General features: G+C 45.5%; 1 protein-coding gene across 1 annotated transcript in view; it reads right to left on the bottom strand.

Annotated features, from left to right (window-relative positions):
- Positions 1 to 579: 579 nt before the first annotated feature.
- The window catches only part of LOC311240242 (metalloproteinase inhibitor 2-like), a 90,688-nt gene continuing 72,949 nt past the window's right edge, over positions 580 to 18,318 (bottom strand). Inside the window, exons 3-5 of the mRNA XM_084328791.1 lie at positions 17,851 to 17,959; positions 16,449 to 16,573; positions 580 to 2,111 (exon numbers count right to left, since the gene is read on the bottom strand). Of these exons, the coding sequence (XP_084184917.1) occupies positions 1,914 to 2,111; positions 16,449 to 16,573; positions 17,851 to 17,959 (432 nt within the window). The 3' untranslated portion in view covers positions 580 to 1,913. The remainder of the gene's footprint in view (positions 2,112 to 16,448; positions 16,574 to 17,850; positions 17,960 to 18,318) is intronic.

Below are 18,318 nucleotides of genomic sequence, written 5' to 3'. Positions count from 1 at the left end.
TAATGAATTTTACATTCAGTTATGCAACAGTCTATGATGACTGTCACCATCATCATCCAGTCGCCCATCCTATAGGCTCCTTAGGGATCCATCTAGTAGGTTACTTGGCTGTTTTCCCACCAAATTGTTCAATAAACTACTTTACCCTCATTGAGAATGCAAGGATCTACCCATTGATATTTACCAGAAATTCCAAGTTTGCAGTTTATATTCTTTCAAATCTAAAGGTGTCAAGTTACCACATATTGGACCATGATGGTTTGACCTATTAGTGACATCACACATGCAGGGAGGAGCTGGAATCGAACCAGGAACCTCCGGCTTACCAGACGAGTGCTGTACCTCCCAAGCCACTGTCGCCCCACAGATAAGCTCTCTCTCTCCAGTGGAAGAATGGGAAAAAGGTGCTCTGGTGACAAGCTATGCACAAATACAAATTTGTATAGTCAAAGTCATGCCTCTGAGAGGAGTTAACCATAAAAAACACGAGTGAAGGGGATTGTAAAAAGCTGGTTTGTTAATTTGTAGAGAAGTGTATTTGAATAGCATAACCATAAGAACAGAAAAACGAGTCAGATCGAAAGGGTTTGTGGTATTTTATTTCATGTATTTTTTGTCATCTTACAATATTGATTAAGTTATTCATGGACATGCATGCAAACATTTGCTTTCCCTTAACAAAGTCTCATGTGAAACCAGCACAAGACACCTATCCATTCTACTATAGTACAGACATTTTCTAATCAACAGGTGGACATCTGTAAATTGGAGATGACGTAGCATGAAATAGTCACATACATAACCATGTCACAGGTAGTTTAAGCCTTTTAACGGTAGTTCCATAAGTCCTTGGTCGCAAAAATGCCATCACCTTAAATTTCAGTGAGACCTGAACATTGTGGCAATCAAGACATTCCACCTTAAATATTAATGAAAATATGTGCATTCTAATCTGAAACTGATAAAATAGGCATTTCCTATGAAATTATATAAAATGGTCAAATTTTTCACAACAATGTGGTCATTATTTTATTATGTTATGATAAATCATCCAACCTCCTTAAATAAGAATCTGCTCTAACACAAAGGCAACACAAAGAGAAAAGCACAAACTATACTAGTGTCAGAGCTGAAATAATAATACAACAATAAAAAAAAAATAGAGGATTCAATCCCCTTATTTTCAGACATTTTCTCAATATAGAAAATATGACCACTGCAGCAACCGTGTTCAAAGTGCATTCTACCATCTATCCAAGAAAATGTTTTGAAAAGTTTTGTACAGCACTCTTTTAAACAAAACTGTCAGATTTGCCATCCTGTCTATTTTAAATGAGACAAAAAAGGTTCTGTGAATTCAACAAATAACACAGTAAATATCTGTATACTACTAAAGAAAGATAGGACAGTAATACACACTGTGGTATCATTTGTGTAAGAGAAACATATTCCAGGATACCAGTTGTTATACATTGCTTTATATGTGCACACACACAGATGTACAGAGTAGCAATACTTTGATTTAAACAATACCTTTGGTTCAGATTGGAAAAACTACCAGAAAAACTACCAGGAAAATAGCTTTCAGCAGTTACTTTTGAATTATATAAGTATTACCTTTGTATTTCAGTTAAACAAGAAGTGATCAGTAAGTGCTTTGGGGGGGGGGGGGGTCAGAAAGTGCTGTATTCATAGGATTGTTTCTTGCTTATAAATTGGACGATCGTTGCAACAAGTCATCTCATTGTGTGACATCGGTTGCCAGTGAATTTGAATCCTATGGAAGTTGTGAAAAAATTATTTGATAGGTTGATTCATTTAAAAAAAAATCATTTTGGGGGAGGGATTTATAGCTTACTCTATTTCAATTTCAGACATCCTTAGTCACACTGAACAGTAACTAGTCTATGGAGTTAGGGCTCCTCTATGTCCATGAACTCCTTTTTGGGTGGCGCCGCCCCTCTGTACCAAGCACAGGAGCCGTCGCCCCTCTTGATGCAGGCGTAGTGTTTGGCCTGTGGTCCACTGATGCTCTTCTCAATCACCCAGTCTGTCCACAGACACTCCTCCGGGACACTGATCATACAGGGGATGGAAGTACAGCGAGTGATCTGAGGGTGGGAGAGAGAGAAACAAGACCAAAATCAATGATGGAATTTAATTTAAAAGGGATAGTCACCGATTTCTTTTATCATGCCTTCACCAACTTCTATTAGCATTGGTGACAAATGCTAACATTTTGTACCTCCAATATGTAAATAGACTGCATTTATATAGCGCTTTTATCCAAAGAGCTTTACAACTGATGCCTCACATTCACCCATTCACTCACACATTCACACACTGACGGCAGAGGCAAACATGCAAGGTGCCAACCTGCTCATCGGGAGCAGTTAGGGGTTTAAGGGCTAGATCCACAAAGAATGGATTGCACGGTGCTAATGGCATGAAAACCAGAGACAAAAAATGCTCTGAGTTTCATAAAAGTCAGTCAAAGCTTACCAAAAGCTAGAGCAGTGAACTCCAAGCCCACGTGACTGAACTCAAACTGCAAAGAAACAGACTAAGAAATGAAGTAAACACCATGATCAAAACTGCAAAAAAGAATTTCATCAATGACAAAACTGAGGGAAACAAAAATAAACCCTGTGAACTTTGGAAATTACTCAATAATCAACTAGGCTGCAGTAAAACACTTAAAACCAGATTTTCAAACATAAACATAAAGACGGACAACACGCTCATCACATACAAGCTGGATGTGGCCAATTACTTAAACATTTTCTTCACAAACATAGCTGCGGCATGGTCATGCTGGACCTACAAAAGGCCTTCGACACTGTCAATCACTCCATTCTGATTGACAAGCCACAACACTGGTAAATAAACTACCCACCCACTGAGGGCATTTTGGGGTAGAACACATCATAGCCTACTACAATAACCTAGGGGTCCGCAAAGACAATTTCAAACTAGAAATGGTAACAACAGCTGAGGTACTCAAAAAACTGAGCGCCCTCCAACCTAACAAGGCCACTGGCCATGACAATATCCCCTCCAAATTGCTCCGCCATCACCCCAGTCATCACACACATAATAAACCTCTCCATAAAACAGGGACACATACCCAAAGTAAGTAAGAGTAACCCCTCTGCACAAAAAGGGCAGCAAATTAGACCCAGGCAACTACCGCCCTGTTTCTATTCTTACCTCCATCTCGAAAGTCACGTAAAAAATTGTATACGAACAGGTCGAAAAGTACCCTGCGGGGAAAAATCGAATCTTCGAATTCCAATCTGGCTTCAGAACATCCCACTCCACTGACAAATGCCCTCTCTATTTGAACGACCACATCAAACAAGAGGTGGACGCGGGCAAATACTGCGGCATGGTCATGCTGGACCTACAAAAGGCCTTCGACACTGTCAATCACTCCATTCTGATTGACAAGCTAAAAGCAATTGGTTTTGATTAGGGCTGTCTTAAATACTTCGAAGCTTCGAAGCTTCGTTCGATGGCACAAGCTTCGAACATAAAAAAAATAATCAAAGTTAATTTTTTTTTTTTTTAAACATACATATAAACAAACATGACAACACACGATAAGATACACAAGCATTAATATACAGTGTATATCCAACGAAATTACCATTTATACCAATGTCTTATACAGGATATACCCCTAATACCTGTTATCTAAAAACCTACACACATATGCTCCAGCTCGAACCCCCCCCTCCCGGACCCCTCTTTGGATAGTACCTCCATTATCCCTCGCTCCTAACCAGACACTACCATTATAAGCTAGCTTTTATTCTCTCCACCACTTCTAACCACATTGACATTTTGGATTCATTGAGACCCAGAATTCTTGCTGTAGATATTTCTTGATAAATCACATCGAGATATGTAAGAAACCAAACTTTCCGGCAAATTTTTTCCGGTTGAAACCAGCGTGATGCGATCAACTTTTTAGCTACTGTGATACCCGATAAAACCAATCTCTTTAGCTGTGGATTTACTGCAAACTCAAAAACATCATTCAATAGTAATACAGAAGGGTGTACAGGTATATTCCAAGATACGAGTTTTGATAATTGTTGGGTCACATCTTTCCAGAATGTCTTAACTGGTGGGCAGTCCCAATACATGTGCATAAATGTCCCTTCGTCCCCGTTTGTACATTGGGAGCATTTGGAATCTTGTTTAAGACCCATTCTGTTCAGTCTTATAGGAGTCAAGTATGTCCTGTGAATATAGTTAAGATTGATTTGTTGATGGTCCAGGTTCCTTGATGTAAGTCGGACATTTGCCCAGGCTCCTTGCCAATCAAAGTCACTTTCCAGGTCTGGTATATCCCTCCTCCAGACAGAGTCTAGTTGGAGGGTTTCATACGAGGACGTTAGTAATTGATGATAAAAATCTGAAACAAAACCTCTCGATGTCTCTCTTTCATAGAAGAATTTGTGGTATCTGTGGTGTTCAATTGGTATGTCTAATGGAACACCGTGAGACTTCAAACATAGCCGTAACTGTATGTAAAAAAGCCATGTGGACATGGTGAGATTAAATTTTTTGCATATTTCTCCATAACTGCAAAAACCCTGTTTGTTAAAAACATCCCTTAATGAGTGTATGCCTTGCTCTTCCCATATAGGGAATCTTATAGGTCGTTTTTCAATTAAGAGTGCATTGTTATTGAATAAGGGAGTATGATTGTGCCATTTTTGTGGGTTAGGATATTTTTTTGTGTTTCACGCCATATCCGGATCGCATGGGTAATTATGGGGCCAAATTTTTGTTCACAAAAAAACATATTTATAATTTTTTTTAATTTCTTTTGTTTTGCCTCCAAAATCTTGCGCCTCCATTCCAATGAAACGAAACTAAGCGGCGCCTTCCCGCCTCCATTCCAATGAAACGAAAGTAAGCAGCGCCTCGACTCCACCTCTCTACAACAAGCACGTGGAGATTATCTGTGTTGAAAACAACAAGGACATGTGCAGCAGACATGTCGACAAAGAAGCGAAGCAATGCCGTTTGTTATTTAAGACTATGTCGGACAGATTTGTGTTCATTGTCTCTATCTAGGTCGTCCTCGGACGGGCCCTCCATCGGTGCTTCCAGTCATCCCGATCCTCCATGCATCTGGCTAGCTCGCCGGTGCTTTCTGTTCCCACATCTCTCCTGAGTACGTCCACGTAGGTTAACGTGGGACGTCCTCGTGATCGATGCCCGTGTGTTGGTTCCCACAGCACAAGTTTGCTGGTTGGCATCTCATGGTGTCTCTGGCAGTGACCTGCCAGCCTCATTCTCCTGACTGCCACTTTATCGCTCACCTTTAGCACCCCCCCATACAAGTTTGCATTAGTGACATGCTCATCCCTGTTGATGTTGAGCACCACACGCATCATTCTGGTGTAGCACCCATTCAAGGACTTCTGCAGGGTGGGCTTCAAGGTCCAGCATTCACTGCCATACAAAAGGACAGACTCAACTGTTGCATGAAAGAAGTTGAGCTTGATTTGACGGGGGAGGTTGGATTTCCACACACTGGTCATGCCGTTCAGAGCCCTCCACGCAAGTGCCTTCCTCACTTTAAGGTGCACTGTGCAATACTCCAATTCAGCCATTGGCATTTCAGCCGTTGGGTGGGGGGCGCTGTTGAGCGGGCCTGTGACCGGACCTGAAAGCGCCCCTGGCTCTGCGGCTCTGCAGTTGCATACTATTGGGATTTGTTGGGAACAGCAGCACGGAGTCTCGACTCGGGACTTATTTTATTTTATTTTAGCAGCAGTTATCAATATCGACCAGGAGGACAGCGCGATCTAAGGGACATGTTTCATTACTAGTCAAGTGTCATTACTTTAGTTATCAATGGTGGAATCTCTGGACGCAATGACATTATATAGTTTAAAGCTAAACTACGTTTTTCTTTCTTGTTAGGAGAGGGATAACTTATTCAGTTAGATTTGATTTGATCTTTATTTATCTCTAACATTTTCAACCATAAACACACACATTTGTAATAACAAAAAAAACGAAAACGAAATAAAATACAAATACATTTAAATATATTTTCCTATGGAAGGAATAATCAACATGGCTCCAATTGGTTGACTATAACAGCACCGTGACCAAATATCCCTATACTAGCACCTTGTTAAAATTTTTTTTTTTATATATACTGTATATATTTATTTATTTTTTAATCATAATTATTCTTGTGAAATCTTTCCACCTGGGAGCCTTTTGACTAAATCAATTTATTCTCCCCTTCTCTGAATGGTGTTTCTTATGGCAATAACAACTATAGACAACAAAACCAAAGTAAAGAAACGACATTTGATTTTTGGGATGGTTACATTCACTTTGGGACGGTTAAGATTGTATTTCGGGACGGTTCTGGGACGGTGGTGAAAAAAGTTAGTCTGGAGCCCTGCTAGGATGGCTTAGAGTAGACGACAGAGTACAGCAACTTGCAATGGGCCTGGTCTACAAGATACACTATACAACTAAGGTACCCATGTACATGTCAAAATACTTCCCAAAGATCAGTGAATACCACGACCACAACACCAGAGGGAGCTCCACAAATCATGTTAAACCCAGATTCGGCTCAAACAAGGGACTAAACACGTTTCGCAATTATGCCACATCAATGTGGAACGCCCTACCCACAGCTGTAAAGGAATGTGAATCACTACCCACTTTTAAAACCACTCTCAAGGAGCACCTACGGGAGACTGCAATTCGAAACTGGCCCCTGTAAATGTCATAACTCAACCCCCTCCAATGTAAATGTCGACTCCTAACCCAATAATACACAAGACCCTCTTCTTGGAACCAAGTAAGGTTTCGTCGATAATCCAATGTACAGTTACCCCCCCACCCCCACCCCGCCTACCCGTAATCTGTTAATAAAATGTTCAATCAATCAATCAATCAATCAACCCTTACTTACAATTCATTATGAATTGAAAATGGGGGACCCTGATGTAAGCAAGACGAAAGTGTTTCTCTGGTCTGCATCCCCTTAACACTTTGAGCGCCACGCCTGGTTTTCCGTTTTACCGGCTGAATGCCACCATCGGCGCCAATGTTAACGTTAATATCGCCTAATCTATGTTTTAAATTATGGCTATGTGTCTAATCTGCCCATCGCATTATCAAAGACTATTTTCCAGTCAGTGCTGTCAAGGCAGATTGTTTTTTTATCGTGTCGTTTCCGTTTCAGAGCAGTTAGAAAAGCCCCCGTTTTGATATAAAAAAACAGCTCATTCTGGAGCATTCTATGAAAATCGTCTTTTAGTGGAATATTCCACAACGTTGATATTCGTCGGCCTTTTTATGAATCGTTTTCAAATAAACGCTAGATGATCAATATTATACGTGCACGCAAGCACATTACAGCCGTGCACGGATAATCGCTCCGTTGATTTCCTCACGGACTTTTACAGTGAAACCGAAAGAAGACATTTCACAAAACAGCTTATAACTTCATCAAACTTACTCTGATTATCCTAACACTGATAACATAGAGTACTTACCTGACATCAGATGGTATCCAACTGGTATATTCCAATTCCTGATCACCATTAGAAAAAATCGATACGTGTATGGATCCAACGCGATACTGTAGATCTCCATGATCCGCGGGGATCTGAGGATCCAGAATGAACTGTGGTAACCCCGGCTGGATCAGTGAACTGGAAAATGTGGAGTACCGGATTTGTTTCCCCATTAATTTTCATTGAGTCCATTCCAAAATCACTTATGTCATCTGGGAGACGACAGGGGGCGCTTTTTTCCACAGTGAGCGCCGGCGCCGCTCGGCTATACTCGGGTAGGCTCGGGTGATGCAATCATTTTTCAGATCGCTAAAAAAAAATAAAAAAAAATGGCTAGCAACCACCTATAAAAAAAACAGAGAAATCTCGTGAGTGGCACTCAAAGTGTTAACAATTGTGTGTATTGAGCCGTATTGTATTGTACCCATTATGCAATCTGTTAATACATTTTTCATTCAATCTGTGCAGGTGATTGATTGAATGAAAATTTTATTAACAGATTGCAGAATGGGTACAATACAGTACGGCTCAATACAATACACACAATTGTTAAGGGGATGCAGACCAGAGAAACACTTTCGTCCTGTTTACATTAGGGTCCCCCATTTTCAATTCATAATGAATTGTAAGTAAGGGTGCAATTAGCACTGTGCAATCCATTCTTTGTGGATCTAGCCCTAAGTGTCTTGCTCAAGGACACTTCGCCACGCTGCCAGGAGGAGGAGCCGGGATCAAACTGGGAACCTTCTGATTACCAGACGACCGCTCTACCTCCTGAGACACTTGCCCCATTGACTTCTCGCCAATACTGGAGATTGCCCCTGTCTTTAACTAATTTGGTGTTTGTAGGTGCATACGGTGTGTGTTTTAGCTGATCTCTGCTTACCGATATATGAGTACTGGCTGAGCGTCCTGCTCTTCGCCATACCGAGATATACCTCATCTCATGTACCTACTGTACACCATCAACGAATAAAACAAATACACCCAGCACCTATCAGGCCCCGCCCCTACTGCCGTACTCTATAAAGTACTGGGCGTGGCCACCACTCACTCTTCCTCGGAAAAAATCGTTTCCAAAGAAAAGTTTCCCCAAGGGACCTCAGGGCAAGCTAAGAGCAGGACGCTCAGCCAGTACTCATATAACTAGGTTATATACATCGGTAAGCAGAGATAATCGTTATATTTCGTACCGGCGAATCGCGTCCTGCTCTTCGCCATACCGAGATATGGGTAGAGCGGACGCGAGGCATGACAGATGCACCCCCTGAGGACCCGTAAGCCTACATCAAGGGGTTGGGGAGTCCCGTCACCCCATCCTTCCTAATGAAGAGGGGGCGCAGTCAACTCCACCCGAGTGTGAACAAGAAGGAACTAGAACCCCTTGAACACACAGCACAGGCGGAACCACGTGTGACACAACACACTGTGGCCCATACCCACACACCCCTGCTACCCCACCAAAGGACGGGAAGCAGGAGAGGCCACAGACCTCAGAACCGCCTGGGAGACAGAACCCCCGGTCATGTCCATGAGGTAAAACCTTACGAAGGGACCCGGGGAGGACCATGAAGCTGCAGCACAGATGTCCTCCACCGAGGCCCCACCCAGCAGAGCGGCAGAGGCCGCCACCCCACGAGTGGAGTGCGCCCTGACGCCCCCAGGGGGATCCAGCCCGGCCAACGTGTAGCAGAGGGAAATGCCCTCGCACAACCAATGGGACAGGCGCTGTTTCGATAGTGCCTTACCGGCACGAGAACCACCGTAACAGACAAAAAGCTGATCGGTAGCCCTGAGGCCCTGAGTACGGCTGAGGTAAATCCCCAAGCACGGACCGGACATGACAGGTGAAGGCCCGCCTCCAACTCACTACGTGAGGAGGTGGATGAAACGCCTGAACCACAATATCCCTGGAGCGGAAGGAACTCCGGATATTTCTAGGCACGAAGGCAGGATTAGGCCGCAGAGTGGCACCGCAATCGGAACGAAAGACAGGCACTCTGGTCGTACCGAGAGAGCACAAAGCACACCCACGCGTTCAGCGGAGGTGAAAAGCACACCCACGCGTTCAGCGGAGGTGACGGCCAGCAAGAATGCGGTCTTGAACAACAGCTGTTCCAACGGTGCTTGCTCAAGAGGCTCAAACGGGGCCAAGGACAACCGACCGAGGACCAATTGAAGATCCCAACTCAGAGCCAAAGAGCGTTTTACCGGCTTAACGCGTCGGGCGCCAAGCAGGAAACGCTTCACAAGAGGGTGGCTGAACAAAACATCACCCTCAAATCCCTCATGATAAGAGGATATAGCTGCTGCATATACGCTCACCGTCGAAGCCGACAGTTTATCAAGGAGAGACTGGAGGTAACAAGGACAGTATCCAGGGGGCAGGACACCGGTCCCTGCCCCCCGCCTTACACCACTCTTGGAACATACGCCATCTGCCCGCGTAAGCGCGACAGTGGAGGGAGCATGCGCATTCCGGATGGCATCAACCACAGAAGGGTCCATCCTCTCCAGACTTACCCTCTCACCAGCCAAACCATCAGACGTTGGCACAACACCGGGTGCTGAACAGCGACCCGTGTGCTTGAGTGAGGGCCTTCGCTGACCAAGGAAATAGGCCATGGCGGAGCTACCAGTAGCTGGATCAGGACCGGAAACCACACAGCTGCGCCCCGGTCCGGCGCAATCAGGATCAAGGACCTGCGCTCCTCAACGTACCCGCCCCAACAACTGACCTAACAGATGTATGGGGAAAGAATCCCAGGCGGCACGGCATCGGTCCCAGACCTGCCTGGCTATGTCCGGACGTAATCCCCACCCGTCAGGATGAGGACCGCCCCGCGACATTACACCTGTACCCACATTCACCCTGCCGGGGATGTGGGGAGCCCTCAGGCCGCGCAGATGGAGGACGCCCATAGCCAGCCGCCCGCCGCCCGATGCAGACGGGAGGAGCGTACTCCTCCCTGTCTGGCGATATACGACACTGACGTCGTATTGTCCGTCCTGATCAACACCGTTTGAGGACCAGAAGGACCACTTTCAATACCAACACATTGAACGTAGCGCGGACCGGGCAGCATGGTTTGCCAGCTGCCCCCTACTGCGTTGGCCCGACGCGTCTCCAGCGAGGGAGGCGTCAGTGAAAAACGTGACGTGTGACAGCCTACTGCCCATGGGGACCCCCCTGGGCGAGGTCCCCCAGTACTGACACAGGAACCTTAGCCGCTCCCACTTGCCTCTCACCGGGTCTATTTCCATACTGGAAAACCCACCTCCGTAACCCCCTCCTGGGGTGAAGAGGAGGCCAAGAGGGACCACGGAATGAGCAGATGCCATCATACCGAGCAGGCGTATCACGGACAGCGCCGTAACCGTCCTAGGACGGAACCTCCCGAGCGTGTCGACAACACGCTCTGAGAGGGATGCCCATAGCACTCCAACTGTTGACTGGGAAGAGGAGTACTCTACTTCCAGTCTACAGCAAACCTCAGGCTGGTAGGAACCTGCCTGGTACGAGACCCGACGATCCACCTTGACCGCGAAGGACCAGAACGTCGTCAGGGCAGAATACACTCCGTAACCCCTGACGACGCAGAGGCCCCAGTGCGGCCTCCACGCACTTGGTGAAGATGCAGGGAGCCAGAGAAAACCGAATGGCAGCCTCTGGTACTCATACGCTAACCCTGCAAAGGAAGCGTAGGTAAGCCCTAGGATGGAAGATCGGAGATGCGAATACGCATCCTACAGGTCTATGGAGGAGAACCAGACCCCCACCTGACAGTGTTCAACAGGTAGGAGACAATCCAAAAAATGCTGAACCTTCCCATGGGACAGGTCCAGCATGGGTCTGACACCCCCCCCTCCCGATTTCTCAGGCACCAGAGAACACCGGGAGGAAAACGCCACGACGATGGCTTGCTTCGTCCACAGAGATTGGATCTTGTTGACCAGAGCTGTCACTGCTGGTGACCCTGACAATAGGGTCTGTACCAAACCCGAAAACGGGTGGGGTTGTATAAATACAAGTCCCCGCCTCAGCGTTCTCTCCATCTACCTCGACATATGGTACTGCCGTAGTCATATGTGATGACACTCCCAACGCACCCGCCGCCATGTGGCGCAGGTCCGCCAGGAACTGTAGATAGTCTGCCCGGTCCCACCCGCTGTGCGTAGCCAACCCTGGACCCTTGCGAGCAGAGCGTTCCGTGGAGTCGGGTCGGAACCTGACACTACCCACGAGGCAATCGCACCCAAGGGGGGACCCCGACAGAAAGGGCCAGTTTGACAGTTTGAAGGCGAGGTCAGGGAAGCCCGCACTGTGTGCCCCAAAAAGGTTTCGAGCCCCCCTGCTGACAACACTTATAGTTGACAGACGTAACACCAGGCTCAACCAACACAACTTATGGTGTGGGAGCCGTTTGACAGCACAACACAATCAACTGGGTGTCAGCCCCTGTCCCCATGAGAAGCGAAAAGTGGGGCCGCACGCGAAAGGAAACAATCAGAGCCCCCTTTTTCCGCTGGTGTTGGGGGAGGGAGTGATCGGAGAGCAGGCTGCTCACGGCAGGACGGCGACGGCTTGTATATTCCAAACCGAGCCCATCCAACATGGCCGATCCCTCGGCCGCCAAGGCTGTCAGCCTTGTGGACACCTGTCGATTCAACGCCCAGGATACCTCTGGCAGGGGAAAACATGGCCGCCTGTCGAGGGCCTCGTCATTGCCGCTGACGAGGCCGTGCTCTCTCTTCTTCTGGCTGCGCGGTGTGAGGCGGTGTGGGGCCTAGGACAATACCGCCCGCGCTCCAGCGGAAGACAAAAATCCTCTGCGGAGAGGGGAGCCCTGAGCGGTTATAGCTTGCGGCTAGGTCAAAGCTAATAACGTCAACAACCTCGCGCGATGTGTCGACGTCGGCTGGCCCGCAAGGCCCCGCCACCAGACACCACTTTTTTATAGAAAAAACAGCAATTCGAACACAGTTACTAATCGCTGCCAATTCCATACCGTGGCGGTACAGGCTTTAGCAGCCCACCAGCCACTCGCCGGGCCAACCCACCTCATGGCGTCGGCCGGGCGGGGCACTGTTTCAACATGTCAAAAGCAAAGGACTGATGCCTTTTCAACACGGAGCACCAGTGGTGGTTGCAAACAGCAACCTCCACTGTGGTGTGCACCATGAAGGGGTTAATGAATAAATGAACTAACACCACGAACATACTGTAGAATGGGCAAACCCATGCACACGACGTTAAGGGGAGGCGGACCAGAGAGAACCAGTCCCGCATTCATTCATAATATTCACAACAGCACACCAGCCCTAGCCCTCAGCTCATTTACCCATGAAGGTAAACAAGCCCCCCCCCGCACTACTCCCCCAGTAGACACCGATTGACCGTCAGCATGAATGGTTGAGAGGAGAGAAAAACTGTAGTATAGACAGACATTCTCGTAGCAGAGAGACAGAATAGAAACAGTAGCCCAAAAATAGCATAGCGTTAGCCGCGCGCTTCAGGATAACGGGGAAACAACAACGTTTACCCAGATATCCCGCCGCTTGCGCCAATACACACTCGGTTGTCTCTCGGGACAACTCGAGCACATCACAAACGCCAGCATTTGTCATGCCTAGTGACATCCCACAGCGGGGAACAGTAGAACATTGACCCAGCATTTATAGCATTTAGTATTAGCAGCGCGCTCCAGAACAGCCTGGGGAACGTCCACCTCTTAGAGGGACGTTTACCCAAACATCCTGCCCCTGGCGCAAAATACAACTCACAACAAGCAGCATTTACTAACACCAGCGATAATGCCTAGTGGCGTAAGTCCTACCTTGTGCGAGGTAGCTCGATAGCTACACCTCACACACTGTCCCCTGTCTGCTGTCAACAAGACAGGGAAACTACCGAACTCGACGCTGAGATGCATCGAAAATGCATCCCGCTGCAGAGTCGCAGAACCACCAGAACATGCCGCGAAGATTTCAGGGGTAGGCAAATCTTCGGTAAGCACTCAATATTATCTAAACTTTTCGAACAGCTAGTTGCATAGGGCGACTTGCATCCGCTATGATGGAAACGAAATTAGAGGAAGAGTGAGTGGTGGCCACGCCCAGTACTTTATAGAGTACGGCAGTAGGGGCGGGGCCTGATAGGTGCTGGGTGTATTTGTTTTATTCGTTGATGGTGTACAGTAGGTACATGAGATGAGGTATATCTCGGTATGGCGAAGAGCAGGACGCGATTCGCCGGTACGAAATATAACTTACTATATACACCAGGCCACGTGAGCGGATCGGCGCGGCCGAGAAATCCGCTCTTCGCTCTTTAAAGCTTGGTCCGCTCCGCTAATCGCTCATGTTGACCCCGCCCCCAAGTCGCTCTCCGCTCCCTCACCGCTCACCTTGAATCGAGTGCTCCCCGCTCCCCGCGCCAGATCGCTCGGCTTTTTTTTATTTTTGTTTGGAGCATGGTGTAAATTAGCTCAAACTACAACAGTCTACACCCCCTGGGCCCCTTAACAATTGTTTGTATTGAGCAGCATTGTAATTGTACCCATTCTGCAATGTTAAATAACGTTGTTTATCCATTCACTAGTTCTATTAAGCGATGATAGTTAGCCAAGCCACAATGCTATGGTCGCTGCCATTAACGTTAGCATGTAAGCTAACGACAACAACAATGGCGTCGATACTTTTCTAACAGGAGTGAGTGAAGGAGGAGGAGTGAAGCCTGAACAAGATATCACAGGTTCACCCTTCTCAATTCTCATTGGTTGAAAATTGCCTTCATGTTTGTACATCGCCATCTGTTGCTTTGGCATTGTACTACATGTATATTATTACGTCAGTGTTAAACCACTGTGTGAGCGTCCCGGAGTGGATTGGAGCGGAGGAGAACTCTCGCTCGGAACGTCGCGCCGACCCATTTTAAAACCCACTCCTCGCTCACGTCAAAACCGCCCGCTCCGCTCCCCGCGCCGCTCACGCTCCGATCCGCTCACATGGCCTGATATACACCATACTAGAAAGTCGTTAGGCATAGGTAATGCTCGCCAAACCTCCACATTCAGTTGGGTGCGCTTAATATTTCTTAGGTGCTCCCGGTTGCGGTAAATTTGAATTGCTTGCAGTAGTAATTTACGGTAATGTTAGCAAACGGTGTAGTGTTTTTCACAAGGGTAAATTACCTATGCCTAGAGAGTTTCATGGAGTATATATCCACCCATTTTTAACATCAATGGCAGTGTAAAAGTTAGGCTGAGATAAACATGGACACCTACAGTATGTACATAAAATGTGTTAAAGACAGGGACAATGGGTCTCATTCCCCAATATTTTCCAAAGACTTAGAGCAACCATCTTGGAACCGACTGAGACAGAATCGACGACAAGTTCACTCTGATGCCCCAACGGGTGGGGAAGATGTCTGAAGTGGCTCAAACGATCACAGCTGGTATGCCCGGCGATGAGGAATGTCACTATGAACGCGCGTTCCCGTCTAGGTCAGACATGCCTCGAGAGCTCCTTATAAGCCAGGCTCTGTGCCATGTGCAAATGGAATCAAAAAGTTGAGAGTTTAGTCCAACTCATTAAATGCAACTGATGCATGCAGCCGTGTAAAAATGGTTGCGGAAGCGCTTTGCGACCGATCAAAATGAGATTAGATGAATGTATTGTCATCATATACAGGCTACTACAGCTTGTGGCCACCTGCCGCAGCGCGCACACACACACACACCCACACACACCTACACCCACACCCACACACACGCCTGCAGTACTGTATAGTCTACATGCGTAATGAATGAACGCAGTAGGCTTATATTATTCTAATGACTTGTTTTATTAGGAAATCGCTGCCTATAGTAGTACAGTCCACCAGTCCGCTGCCCTTAATATGTGTACTGTACTTACTGTACGTATAGGGCAGAGCATCTACTAAATCCTAATTAAACAAGTAATTAGAATAATATAAGCCTACTGTTAATTCATTAGACACGTAGGCTACATAGTGTATTCCAATATCTGTTTTATTGATTAATGATATATTTGAAAGAATGCAGGTTATAGCTATATAAAACAAATGTCTGTCCCATTACCAATCAATGGGACATATTGCATGTTGGCTATAACCTGCATTCTTTCAAATGTATAATTAATCAATAAAACAGAACACAGAAGGCATTAAATAATTATCATTTCACAATAATTGCATAATTGTGTTTGAATATCTGAGTAATTAAAATAATTATACATTTGTCCAAAATAGCTAGTTCAGATATGGTTAATCCAGCTCCCCTGTGATCAGATTAATCCATATTATCAATTTTTCCGACATCAAATGCATAATTTTTTATCGTACAAATATTGTCATATTTATTGAAATTATGATTAATTAATTAATTCCAAGGAGGCTTGTAGGGTTGACATGAAGGAATCACTATGATTCCTCCCAAATAAAGCCATTAAGAACATGGAGCACACAGTCTGTCAAGTTAAGTGTGCTCCTCAGCACTCGTAAATTCTGCTCTCAGCCACGGCCGAATCCAATCTTAGGGACGTTTGGGGAATCTCTCTACCAGCCCTAATATGTCGCAAATCGGCCTGAGAGCAAATATCTTGTCGTAAATCCGTTGGGGAATGAGACCCAATCTCTGGTAAGGTAATGGTAAGAAGCCAGACTGGTATGAGCCTTTAAATGCCTTTACTAACTTAACTAACTTATCCTTTAAGATTATTTTGTGTCTATAGAACAGGGATTCCTTTGCATCTATAGTACAAATGTGCTGTACTTCCGCATCATGTCCAACTGTAAAGAGTATATCATGGCCAAACCTCCTCCCCCTTCACAGACACACACAGCTCTCTCACCTTGCAGTCACAGCCCATTTCATAGCGCTGAGTTAGGCTCTTCTTCTGGGTGGCACTCATGCCCTCCCAGGGCTCAATGAAGTCGCATAGTGTGACATGCATCGTCCCGTCAGTTTCCAACTTGCCTGCAGCGGAAGGGATCATCATAGGTCATTGTGAAAGTACAAAGGCAGGAGAAAGAAATGACACAGATATCTTATATGTATGAGTTAGGGCTAAACGATATGGACAGTATATCATATTGCGATTATTTCAGTAGATATTGTGGTAGATATTGAGGTTGATATTGCAATTGCGATGTAACTTGTAAGTTGTAGTCTAAAGTATAGAATCTACTTGTCCTTTTCATGTAGATTACATTGTTTCTGTAGCATATTATAAGAATACATGTACTCTGTATGTCAGTGTAAACATATCTCTTTCATAATGTGATATCACTATGAGTTTGATATAGGCCTACCTATTGTTCAGCCCAAAGATTACCATGTACCAAGGACGCAATATTTTGCAATCCTATAGATTAGGGATGTCCCGATCACGTGATTTTCAGAGGATCGGGATTAAAAAAATAAAATAAAAAATAATCGGGAGTAAAAAAAAATTTCAATTATTTTATTTAACAAACATGACCATGTTCACGTCTTAAACTCATACTGAGGCCTTAGTTTTGGTTTTAAATTACATATTTCATTTATTTATTGTCACACAGAGCAGAAGAATTTGCCAAAACAAACGCATTTCCTTTGATTTACACCATCGCACGACAGTGACGTGTGCCGAAAATAGCAGACCTACAAGCTCACAACGTGTCCGCTCCCCAACGCTCCCGAAAGACCGGCAGGTTATGTCCACCTGATAACTCGTACACCTGAGCAGCTAGACAAAATGTCAGAAGTTTGGAAGCATTTTAAAATTGAAACCGAAGCCAGTCCAATAGCCAGTTGCAATGTTTGCAAGGCGGACATTCCGTGTGCGTTCAACGTTATGTGACTAGAGGAATGGGGGACGGCTGGTGCTCTGCCAAACAGCTGTTTTGAATGCCTCGCTTGAATGAAGAACGTTCACCTGGATAACGTCAACATTCGCTTTGTGAGGATTATTCGTCGGTGTTACAGACCAAAATGGAGCAAATCATTATGTAAGTCGAACACTGTGAATGTATCCTAAATGTGCAAACAGATTGAAACTTTGAATATTTCTCGTATGGTGAATGTAATGCGAGCCGCCGCGCAAATTGGTTACTAATGTGAAAGATCGGATCGGGAAAGATCAGTATCGACAGATACTCAAAATCACATGATCAGGATCGGATCGGGAGCAAAAAAATGCGATCGGGACATCCCTACTATAGATCATCCGGTCTATACCGGTGCAGATGGTCGTAATGTAATCAAAACTGTACCTGTGAAGAGATACTCTTTCTTGCCATTGGTCTCCAGAGTCACTCCACACACCGCAGAGGTGGGTGCAGTGTAAATAGCATCAACGTCCTGGGTGGGACCTTTAAACATCTGTCAGAGAGAGAGAGAGAGAGAGAGAGAGAGAGAGAGAGAGAGAGAGAGAGAGAGAGAGAGAGAACATGGTAATAAACCCTCTGACAAACTCAGACATGATACCTGATTGTGGATAATTAATATTAATATTGTGGTATTCAAATGTCAGTAACCCTTGTATTTCTGACACGAAATAGCCAGGCACAGTCATTTTATACCAAGCGTGAAATATTTATTCATAATAATAATGGATCAATAAAAACCAGACACCAGCTGTCTATTGATCAACTTCAAGGCGATGGGGTTTTATGCTGTCTTTTATATCTTATGACAAACAAAAGTACAGAGTAGGGATGTTAACAATTAATTGAAGATCG

This window comes from Notolepis coatsorum, assembly GCF_963971535.1.
Source record: "Notolepis coatsorum genome assembly, chromosome: 14".
NCBI classification, from domain to species: Eukaryota; Metazoa; Chordata; class Actinopteri; order Aulopiformes; family Paralepididae; genus Notolepis; species Notolepis coatsorum.
Note: the sequence above shows the minus strand (reverse complement) of the source record. Positions and strands in the feature narration are given on the sequence as shown.